This window comes from Arachis duranensis, chromosome 8 (genome assembly GCF_000817695.3).
Source record: "Arachis duranensis cultivar V14167 chromosome 8, aradu.V14167.gnm2.J7QH, whole genome shotgun sequence".
NCBI classification, from domain to species: Eukaryota; Viridiplantae; Streptophyta; class Magnoliopsida; order Fabales; family Fabaceae; genus Arachis; species Arachis duranensis.
In genome coordinates, this window is record NC_029779.3 from 12,713,517 (window position 1) to 12,724,812 (window position 11,296).

Below are 11,296 nucleotides of genomic sequence, written 5' to 3' on the forward strand. Positions count from 1 at the left end.
ATATATATATATATATATATGTATGTAATTCGAATTTATTTGTATTGATTTAGAAAGAATTTTAAATCAATGTCATTTACACGTGACATTTAAATACATGCAATTCGAATTCAATCATTTCAATTTAGTACATGTTTAACTAAATTGAATTTATTAAATTTGATTTATATAAAAATAAAAGTTAAAATATTCAGGTAATTTTTTGTATTTTAGGAAATTTGTGTAAAATACTAAAATTAGAATGCTTTTGATTTAATACAGTAAATTATCCTTTATTGACTAAATGAAAGAAAAAAAAATTAGTTGTAAATATTACAGGAATTAATTGAGGAATTTTAGATCGTGTGTGTAGTTGAAAACAAAGTTTACATTCCTCCTCCCTCCGTACAAAATTTCCACCGTTACTACATCGTCACAAAAAATGCTTGAGGATATTCCTGGGCGAAACACTTGGAACATTTGATAAGGCAAAACCAAAGAATCCGTGTGTTGGAGTTTTAGTGTAGGACGCCAGTCAGTGAGGCACTCGGACGCCCCTAACCGTTCTCATTATTTAAAGATTATGAAAAGCAATAGACGAAGGAAGGACGGAAGGAGAAGCCGAGAAGAAGGAGAAGGAGAAGGAGTCCCAAACGGAAGAGGATAATGTCACAACTTCTGTTTGCTAGCGCTATGTAATTCAAAGAAGAAAGAAAGAAAGTAAGGGGAGAATAGTTCTCATGTTCATGGTTCCGCATTCAATAGACCTAGCTAATTAACTACAAATAAATTCAATACCACCAACTTCTTCTACTTCCCCAACTCCTCTTCTTCAAATCACAAAAATGCCACTACCACAGGACCTCACTCCCCACCAACAATCCCACCGTTTCCTCAATTTCCCTTCCGATTTCTCTTCCCTCACCGCGCCACCACCCGGGGGATTGTTCCTCGAACCCGCAACTCCAGATTCCTTCCTCCGCCTGCTTCCCGCCGCCTCGATTCGTGCCGAATTGAATCCCTCGCCGCCACGCCGGAGGCTTAAGGCGGCAGTAGCTGCTAGCTGCTTCTTGTCGGTGAGCTTGCCGAGTGCTAAACTCGTGGTGCCGAATGGGGACAACGGCTCCGACAAGGAGACAAGTTCGGAGGAGGGTGTTGTTGAGGTACAACACAAGGTTAGGACGGTACGAGGAGGCAATGCCGTCAACAACACCACTAAGCATCTATGGGCTGGTGCCGTAGCTGCCATGGTTTCTAGGTACACATTACTATCAAATAATCCTTCTGTTTCAAAATATTAATCTATTATTTAGATGCATTAAGTTTTTAAATGTACTACTCTGTTGAAATTATTAGTTATTTGAAACGGAGGAAGTAACAATTACAGGAGGCACATTGCTATTTAACTTGTGTCTCACTGTGTATAATGAAGACATTTTTGTACAATTGCCTTCCTGATGTCATTTTGTTCCCTTAGACTCTTAAATGGCTTTGCTTAGTGTAGTTAGTAGTATTGGTCTTGATTATTGAATGTATTTTTATGTGTTTTTGTTTATAAATATGCTCACGTTTTGCTGTGCCAGAACTTGTGTTGCTCCACTTGAAAGACTTAAGCTGGAGTATATAGTTCGCGGGGAGAAGAAGAATATCGTTGAGCTTGTGAGAAAGATAGCCACTTCTCAGGGTCTGAGGGGCTTTTGGAAGGGGAACCTTGTAAATATTCTGCGGACGGCTCCATTCAAGGCAGTGAATTTTTGTGCTTATGATACATATAGGAAGCAGCTCCTTAGATTCTCCGGAAATGAGGAAACTACCAATTTTGAGAGGTTTATTGCTGGTGCTGCTGCTGGAATTACTGCTACCATTATTTGCCTTCCACTTGACACAGTACGTGGCAATGTCTAATATTTGAATTATGATTTCTTCTTTAGTTCATTTCCTCTTTTATAGCAGCACTGAGTAAAATCATGTGCACAAACTGCTTGCCATTAGTTTTGTATGTAAAAGTGAAAGCACTCAATGGTGGCCATCGTGCACTCAAACATGCTAAGTTATACCTTCTTTAGTTAAGGAGTCATTTGGACTGGTTTATCTGGATATGGGATCACTACAGATGAACATGGAGAATAATTCTTGTTTGCAGTTTTGCTGCTATTTAGATGAAAAGCTTAACAGAATAAAAAAATGTAAAAGAAGAGTTTAATCTGCATAACATTTTTGTGTGAATATAGATCCTGTTGTATTAGCTCTTAACATGGCTAATTATATTAATAGAAACTAGAGAGAGAGTTCAGGATTATTTGAATCCTGCCTCAAAGGACCAGGTCATTCGAGAAGCTGAAATGAGATCATCATAATCTGTGTTATAACTCCTTCCATGTAATTTCTCAGGGTATGCTATGATGAAGAACACTTTTCAATCAGATTCTCCTTTTAACAATGGAGGGGGGAAAAATAAAAATAGCATGTGCAATGCACATTTTTTCCAAAATCTTAGTTACAATTTCTTAATGGCTCTTGTATTTTGAGTCTGACTTGGTCTACGTATGCTTCCTTCATTTAGTGTACAACAACAACAAAGCCTTATCCCACTAAGTGGGGTCGGCTACATGAATCAAACGACGCCATTGTGCTCTGTCATGTATCATGTCTACAGAGAGACCGTTTACATGTAGATCTCGTTTGACCACCTCATGGATGGTCTTCTTAGGTCTTCCTCTGCCTTTCGCCCTTTGTCCATCTTCCATCTCATCCACCCTCCTGACTGGATGTTCTATCGGTCTTCTTCTCACATGTCCAAACCACCTGAGACGCGATTCAACCATCTTTTCCACAATGGGTGCTACTCCAACTCTCTCCCTTATATCTTCATTCCTTATTTTATCCAATCGCGTGTGACCACTCATCCATCTCAACATCTTCATCTCTGCCACACTCAGCTTATGTTCGTGCTCTCCTTTAGCCGCCCAACACTCCGTACCATACAGCATAGCCGGTCTTATAGCGGTGCGATAGAATTTACCTTTAAGTTTTAAAGGCACTTTTTAGTGTGAACACCATAAATTTTGAATGGGTTCCCAAGACAATAAAAGACAGAAGATCACACATTTAGCCATGTGGTTTAATTGGTTCAAAATGTTTACCATTGGTTTCTTTCAGATCCGGACCAAGTTGGTGGCACCTGGTGGGGAAGCTTTGGGTGGTGTTATTGGTGCTTTCCAATACATGATTCGGACTGAAGGCTTCTTTTCTCTCTACAAGGGTTTGGTACCGTCAATTATAAGTATGGCTCCTTCTGGTGCAGTTTTTTATGGTGTATATGATATACTCAAATCAGCTTATTTGCATTCACCCAAAGGAAGGAAGCGAATCCAGAATTTGCACAAACAGGGTAAGGAATTGAGTGCATTGGATCAGCTTGAATTAGGACCAGTAAGGACGCTGTTGTATGGTGCTATTGCCGGTGCTTGTGCAGAAGCTGCTACATATCCATTCGAAGTTGTAAGGAGGCAGCTTCAATTGCAAGTCCAGTCTACCCGTTTAAGTTCTTTTGCGACTTGTGCCAAAATAGTGGAACATGGAGGCATTCAAGCTCTGTATGCAGGACTTATTCCCAGCTTACTCCAGGCATGTCAATTTACTTCCTTGCATACTCAATTTACTTATATTTTACTCTATGCACTATATTTATCCATTTAGAACCCAGTGAATTTCAGTTGCTATACCAGTCCCTGATCTGTTCAAATTTATGGTTTACTACGTAGAAATTACCTTTTTAATGTAGAGAATATAGGTTCATAATTCATGCAGGATACTGTCTCCGTTAATTCACCTAATTAAATTTTCATTTTACATCCTAACGTGTAGCAATCATTAGGTGGCACTGCTTGTAAATGGTCTTTCTGTAATTCGCTTAAGGTTGCATTGTCTTGTTTATGAAATGTTTCAATTACCCATATTTGGATTGTTATCTTGGTGATGATAGTATGTTATCACTTATCCCAGGCTTTTTTCCCTGAAACATTGATTCCTTTTGTAATTGCCAAGCCAAAATCATCCCTTTTCCCCCCTGATCTGTAACAGAGGTGTGTAGTTTGTACCAATAATAGCAAATGATATAAGATCAACTTCCTCTGGGCTGAATTTAGCTTTATGATAGATGTATGCTTGTATTTAAATTATGATGACCCTTGTGCCATTTTTGTCCATATCTTTTCCATGCTGCTTAAGGTTACTTTTATTAATCATAAAACTAATACACTTGTATTGTTTTTTCTTCAAGTTCAGGTACTTCCTTCAGCATCAATCAGTTACTTTGTCTATGAATTCATGAAGATTGTGCTCAAAGTGGAGTAGGCAATGAATAGATTATTATCAGTTATACACTGATGAGAAGTTGTAGCATCATATGTTTTATAGGTCCACACTTATTATAGGTGCAGAATGGTAGCGGTTGACTTCACTTGGCAATCATATTTGATGTCTGCCTTTGAAGGTTCAAAGCATAATTCGGGTCTGCAATCCCTTTTACAATTGTTCACGATTCATGTATTTCCCACAGGAAAATTTTGGACGGATTCCATAATCAATCAATCTACCAAGGCTTCAGTTTTACAAAAAAAAAATGTTTGATTAGTGACTGCTTGATCTTGACTTCAATTCTTATTCGCCCTGTACTCTTCTTTCATTTATTTATTTTTAAATCATTATCATGGAGTATAATAGCACCCAAGCAACCCTCTGAAAAAGGATCTAATATCATTCTCCTCTCTCTAGGTTGTAACTTTTACAATCTTCCATATGCTGGATTACGCCTTATTAGGGTGTGTGGTTTTGTTTTTGTCGAATTAATTTCAATGTAATGTAGTAATTTATACTATGCCAGTGGGATGTTGAAGTATCAATTCTAGACGCTGAAAATCAGTTGTCATTCTGGATTATGGTTTGTTTTCTATATTACGAAAATTTTATAATTGATTTATGCTTTCAAAATCAGATATACTAGACATAAGTAAATACCACCTGCATTTTCAGCACAGGTTATATTGGTTTGAATCAGTTATAAATTATAATATAAATCACTTTATTTCAAAACTTCAAAGTCAGTTGTAATTCGAGTCACTTTGAACTACCAATGCAGTTTATGGCGTAGTTTGTATAAAAGCAAAGGGACAAATTCGGGAAGATAGCGACTACAGATATTCATGGTCGATAGAGACCTGCTGCATTATCTTTAATATAGGAATCACTGAATGATTTGTACAATGTTTATCATAGAAAGAGTATCCAAATATATATATGAAAATTAAAGAAACACTTTTAGTGGTGAATTACAGCCAAACCTAATGAGATTGAGAGGGTACAAAAGATAACACAAGTCTAATAATCAAAGAAAAGGCGGGCTGGTAATCAGACCTCGTCCTCATGGAGGAGCATGTTAGGGATACCCTTGTTGACGGGGAATCGGCGGCCGGTCTCGGGACAGACGAGGGCGCCTTCTTCAAGGTGGAGCTCGAGGAGTGCATGGTGGAACCTACTCAGGAACTCGTCCGACTCAAGCATGCCGGAATCCACCTCCTCCGGGAGCTGCGCATACCCCATGCTTCTAGAAGCTTCTAAGAATGCCTTCCACTCCACCTTCTCGAACATCTTCCGCAGGAAATCCGCGTTCATCTCAACCGGCTTCTCAACCACCTTCTCCGCCTCGATCCGCAGCGGAAACCCCTTCTCCACTCCCTTTATATTCGACGATAGCATGTTGTGCGTCAGCAGCCTCATCTCTACCTAGAGCGCTCTGTTTCTACTATGACAAAGAAGAAGAACCCTTGTTGCCTGCTTGTTTTTGGGTTTATATATAGAACCCTCAGATAAAAAGGTGCGCTTCTGTTAAAACCTAATTTTACAAAGCCCAATTCCAAAATAAAATTCTACCAACAAGAGTTTAACGGCCCCAAAACAAAAAAAGAAAAGAAAAAAGAGTTTAACGGCCTAATCCATTGTCTCCGAGGTTTTGCCTTGCTTTTCTCTCTGCTACGAGTTAATAATTTTTTTTTATTTTAATTTTTTTAATCCTTAATTTTCTTTTGTGTTCCGATTGGTTCACTGTTTCTTTGGGGACGTAGATTTCTCTTTGCTTCTCGGATTTTGTGGGTTCTTTATTTTTCTTTTCTTTGCTCTGTTTCTCTTGTTGTTCTTTGGTGGCTTTTGGGGATTTATTTTGAAAATTTTAATTTTAATCTATTGTTAGAAAAAAATATTATTATTTAACTAGATTTTGCGTTTAAATATTTTTTAAATAATAAATTTAAAAATTAGTTATTTATAATGATGTCATAAGATAAAATTAAATGTTAATATACAACAAATAACAACAACAAAGCCTTATCCTATTAAGTGGGGTCGACTACATGAATCAAACGACGTCATTATGATCTGTCATGTATCATGTCTACAGAGAGACCGTTTATATGTAGATCTCGTTTGACCACCTCATAGATGGTCTTCTTAGGTCTTTTTCTGTCTTTCGCCCTTTGTCCATCTTCCATCTCATCCACCATCTTGACTCGATGTTCTATTGGTCTTCTTCTCACATGTCCAAACCACCTGAGACGCGATTCAACCATCTTTTTCACAATGGGTGCTACTCCAACTCTCTCCCTTATATCTTCATTCCTTATTTTATCCAATCGCGTATGACCACTCATCCATCTTAACATCTTCATCTCTGCCACACTCAGCTTATGTTCGTGCTCCCCTTTAGCCGCCCAACACTCCATACCATACAGCATAGCTGGTCTTATAGCGGTGCGATAGAATTTACCTTTAAGTTTTAAAGGCACTTTTTTGTCGCATATAAAACCAGATGCACTCCGCCATTTTGACCAACCTGCTTGGATCCTATGATTTACATTCTATTCAATCTCTCCATTATCTTGTATGATGCACCTAAGATACTTAAAACTTTTAACTTTTCGTAGGATGTTTTCTCCAATCTTCACCTCTATATTGGAGTTTTCCCTTCTCAGACTGAACTTACATTCCATATATTCCGTCTTGCTACGGCTTATGCGCAGACCATACACTTCTAAAGCTTCTCTCCATAACTCCAACTTCTTATTTAGGTCTTCACTTGACTCTCCCATAAGGACGATATCATCGGCAAAAAGTATGCACCATGGCACAGGCTCTTGGATGTGCTCTGTGAGTACTTCCAAGACTAATGTGAAAAGGTATGGACTTAAGGATGATCCCTGGTGTAATCCTATACCAATAGGAAATTCCTCTGTCACACCACCTTGAGTCTTCACACTAGTTGTGGTCCCATCATACATGTCTTTAATTGCCCGAATATATGCGATTCTTACTCTCCTCTTTTCTAAAACCTTCCATAATACCTCCCTTGGTACCCTATCCTACGCTTTTTCCAAATCAATAAACACCATATGTAGATCCATTTTATTACTACGATACCTCTCCATCATCCTTCTTAATAGGTATATCGCTTCAGTGGTAGATCTTCCTGGCATAAATATAAATTGGTTCTCTGTTACTTGTGTCTCTTTTCTCAACCTCCGTTCTATCACCCTTTCCCATAACTTCATAGTATGACTCATAAGCTTAATCCCTCTATAGTTTCCGCAGCTTTGTATATCTCCCTTATTCTTGTAGATAGGTACCAAGGTGCTCTTTTTCCACTCATCAGGCATCTTCTTTGACCTTAAAATCTCATTAAAAAGCTTGGTTAACCAGTTGATGCCTTTTTCTCCAAGACCCTTCCAAACCTCAATCGGGATATTATCAGATCTTACTGCCCTGCCATTTTTCATCTGTTTTAGAGCCTCTTTTACCTCGAAGTCTCGAATCCTTCGATAGTAGTCAAAGTTTTGATCTTCTTCCTTTGTGTATAATCGACCAAAGCTCGAAGAGTCTTCTGTCCCTCATTAAATAACTCGTAGAAGTAGCTCTTCCACCTTTCATTAATCTTCTCCTCTTGAGCCAACACCTCTCCATCCTTATCCTTTATGCACTTAACCTGATCCAAATCTCTTGTTCTTCATTCCCAGCTCTTTGCGATTCTATATATACCTTTTACTCCTTCTTTTGTGCCCAAAGACTAGTAGAGATCCTCATATGCTCTTGTTATTGCTTCACTTACAGCCACTTTTGTCTCTTTCTTAGCCGCCTTATATTTTTCTCAGTTATCTGCATTGCGACATAAAGACCACTCTTTAAAGCATTCCCTTTTTATCTTTATCTTTTCTTGTATACTCGCATTTCACCACCAAGACTCCTTGTCTCTTGGTCACATTCCTTTAGATTCACCAAAACTTTCTTTTAATATTCTTCTAATAACTTCTGCCATCTCCCTCCACATCTCTTCCGCGCTTCCATTCCCATCCCACTTTGCCTATTCTCCTACCCGTCTTAGGAAGCTTCTTTGTTCCTCACCTTTCATCCGCCACCACCTCGTCCTTGGATTCTTCGTATGATGTCTTTTCCTCAACTTTTGCTCAACGCGAAAATCCATGACGAGCACCCTATGTTGTGTTGTCAAACTCTCTCCCGGGATAATTTTACAATTAATGCAAAATTTTCGGTCGACTCTCCTCAACAATAAGAAGTCAATTTGAGAGCTTGTCATGCCACTCTTATAGGTTATAAGATGTTCGTCTCTCTTTTTAAAATATGTATTTGCGATGAGAAGATCAAAGGTTGAGGAAAAGTCCAAAATAGTTTTACCTTCGGCATTGATCACCCCGAAACCATAGCCTCCGTGAATATTCCCATATCCAGTCACTTCTCTCACAACATGGCCATTTAAATCTCCTCCTAAGAAAATCTTATCTACCAAAGGTATGCCTTGAACCAAACTCTCTAGATCCTCCCAAAACCTTATCTTGTGTTGTTCGTCCGATCACCACAAGTTTGATAGAGATGATCCGATCTCCCACCCTCTTGACATCCACTACGTCCTTCTTCCACTGCTTATCCACAATTATTCCAACCCCATTCCTATTTTTCACCTTTCCTGTATACCAAAGTTTAAAACCAGAAGTATCCAACTCCCTAGTCTTTGCACCAACCCATTTCGTTTTTTGTAGGCACATAATGTTAATCTTCCTCCTTGTCATGGTGTCCACCTATGTTCCATGTCCCAAATCTCAACCTTTTGTCGCTTCGACCTTTACCTTTTACTTTGTGAACTAGCTTATTTACCCTCGTCCGTTCACGAAAACGCGATAACCCTTACTCATTTAACACTACATCCGAGCACCAATGCAGCGGCTCTTGCTTTGACACCGTACTCGAGCCATACGGCGCGTTGCTTCTGGGCAACGACCTAGTTTTAGTGCAATAATGTCTTTGATTCATGTTATGGGGTTCGGCTATATTTTTATGTTGGTTGTTGAAGACCTAACACAACTTTCCTCCTTTATCTGGACTTGGGACCGACTATGTATCGCAAGTGTAACATAGGTGGAGTTAAAATTAAATGTTAATATATGAAAATTAAATTCAATTTAAAATAATAATTTTATAAATAATTATTAAAAAATTGTATGATTATTTTAAAAGACAGTTATTTTTATTGATGTTGTTTGTGGGGCTTGGTAACGCGAGCTTTTGTCCTTAGTAGAGGTATTATTATGATAGAATTGAGTTTCGATGTGCCCGGTTAGACTTGAATGGGTGACAACATGTTAGCCTGCTCTTGCTATAAATATAGAGTTGGGCTTCGTTGCTTGGTAGATCCTAGATATGGAGGGCAACACATGAGACTCGACTCATAGAGCGACGAGAACGTTCGACTCATGACAGTAGAGGGATAACAAGCTACTGCATCCTCAGCCCATATGCTTAGTATGGCTTTCTAACCAACATCTTCTTTTTCTCGTTAATTTTCTTTTGAACAAAAACTTTAGAAGCATATTAAAATTGATTTTTTTAACAATAATTAAAAAAAATTCCGTTCACATAGTTTTTTTGGACAACCATTAAATAATATTTTTCATTCATAATTTTTTTGAAAAAAAAAACCTTAGAATCAAATAAAAACTAAATTTTACACTAATAAAATTTTTAACTAATCAATTTAATCCTTATCTAAACACTTTAATACAAAAATCAAAGTGCCACTTGTCGCTTAATGAAGCCTAACACTTACCAGCAAATCAGCTTTATATTGCTCTCTGTTATATATAGAAGGGGCCATCTAGTGTACAGATGTGCCTGTACAGATTTTTGTTCTTTTGTGGCTAAAAAAGCGTGTCATTAAAAGTATTGCTTAAGGAGAAAGTGTTACCCTTAATCGTTAACTTGGCTCTGATACCAATTTTTTAATTTTTAACAATGTAATTTCTTTTTCAAAATTATTAACTCTTCATATTTTGCTTCGAATAAATTTATAATTTGCATAAATTTGGTTGGTGGTACTTTATAATTTGTAATTTCATAATCAAAAGTATTGAGCATTACTAATTCTGATTATAGTTTTTCAATCTTGTTTTAGTTTATAATATTGATTATTGTATATAAAATCTTTTATCTGTTGGTCTTTTTCTTTAATATAATTTTTCAAATCCTCCAAAACTTCTTTTATTTCTACACTTTCTGTTGTTTCTAAATATCTTTTTAATTTTTCAACTTCATTCTCCATTTTTTCTTTCAACAGCTTTAATTCTTTTAAATTATAATATGGTTTTCCAGGCATTTATAAATTTTTTAAGTTTAGCTCCAACTTGTTTATATTTGTTCTTATTTCTATCCTTTTTATTATAAGGTCATTAATTTCGAACTGAAGATTATTTAATTCCCTTTTATACTCCTTTATTTTACTTTTTAATTTTTTCGCCCTTTTTCTTTTTATTTTGTTTTCTGGTCTTTCAATCTTTGTATACTTTATTATTTATCTTAGAATTTCTGCAAATTCTATCATCGATTCATCACTATTTTCTAGAGATTCTATTAATTTTTCTAACTCTTTAACTTCTCCTTTCAATTTGTCATAGATTATTTTTAGAGCTTCAAATGCTCTTTGATTTATTTCAGAAAACTGTAAATAATTAAACCGATTTTTTTATTCAAAGAGCTCTTGTTTCTTATCTTGATAAGTTACATATATTTTCTCTTTATTTATTGTCATAACTTAGTGTTTAGGGTTTCATTTAATTTTTCGACCTTTTTTGTTAATTCTTTTATTTCAGAATTTTCTTCTTTAATCTTTAACTTAGATAAACTTAAAGGGCTATTAATTTTGGATTCTCTTATTTGAAAATTCGATGAAACTAATTTTCCTGATGGTTCTTTTAGTAAAAGA

The 11,296-nt window shown here is 36.7% G+C and overlaps 2 protein-coding genes across 2 annotated transcripts; one reads left to right on the plus strand and one right to left on the minus strand.

The window, feature by feature from the left end:
• Positions 1-359: 359 nt before the first annotated feature.
• On the plus strand, positions 360-4,885 carry LOC107460881 (probable mitochondrial adenine nucleotide transporter BTL3). The gene is made up of 4 exons (XM_016079302.3): positions 360-1,237; positions 1,563-1,866; positions 3,139-3,606; positions 4,267-4,885. The coding sequence occupies exons 1-4, from the start codon at positions 825-827 to the stop codon at positions 4,333-4,335; spliced, it is 1,254 nt and encodes a 417-aa protein (XP_015934788.1). The 5' UTR covers positions 360-824; the 3' UTR covers positions 4,336-4,885.
• A 377-nt stretch (positions 4,886-5,262) lies between these two features.
• On the minus strand, positions 5,263-5,812 carry LOC107460882 (multifunctional methyltransferase subunit TRM112 homolog A). Its single transcript, XM_016079303.3, has one exon. It carries the CDS (start codon positions 5,755-5,757, stop codon positions 5,389-5,391), a length of 369 nt encoding a protein of 122 aa, XP_015934789.1. The 5' UTR covers positions 5,758-5,812; the 3' UTR covers positions 5,263-5,388.
• Positions 5,813-11,296: the final 5,484 nt, after the last annotated feature.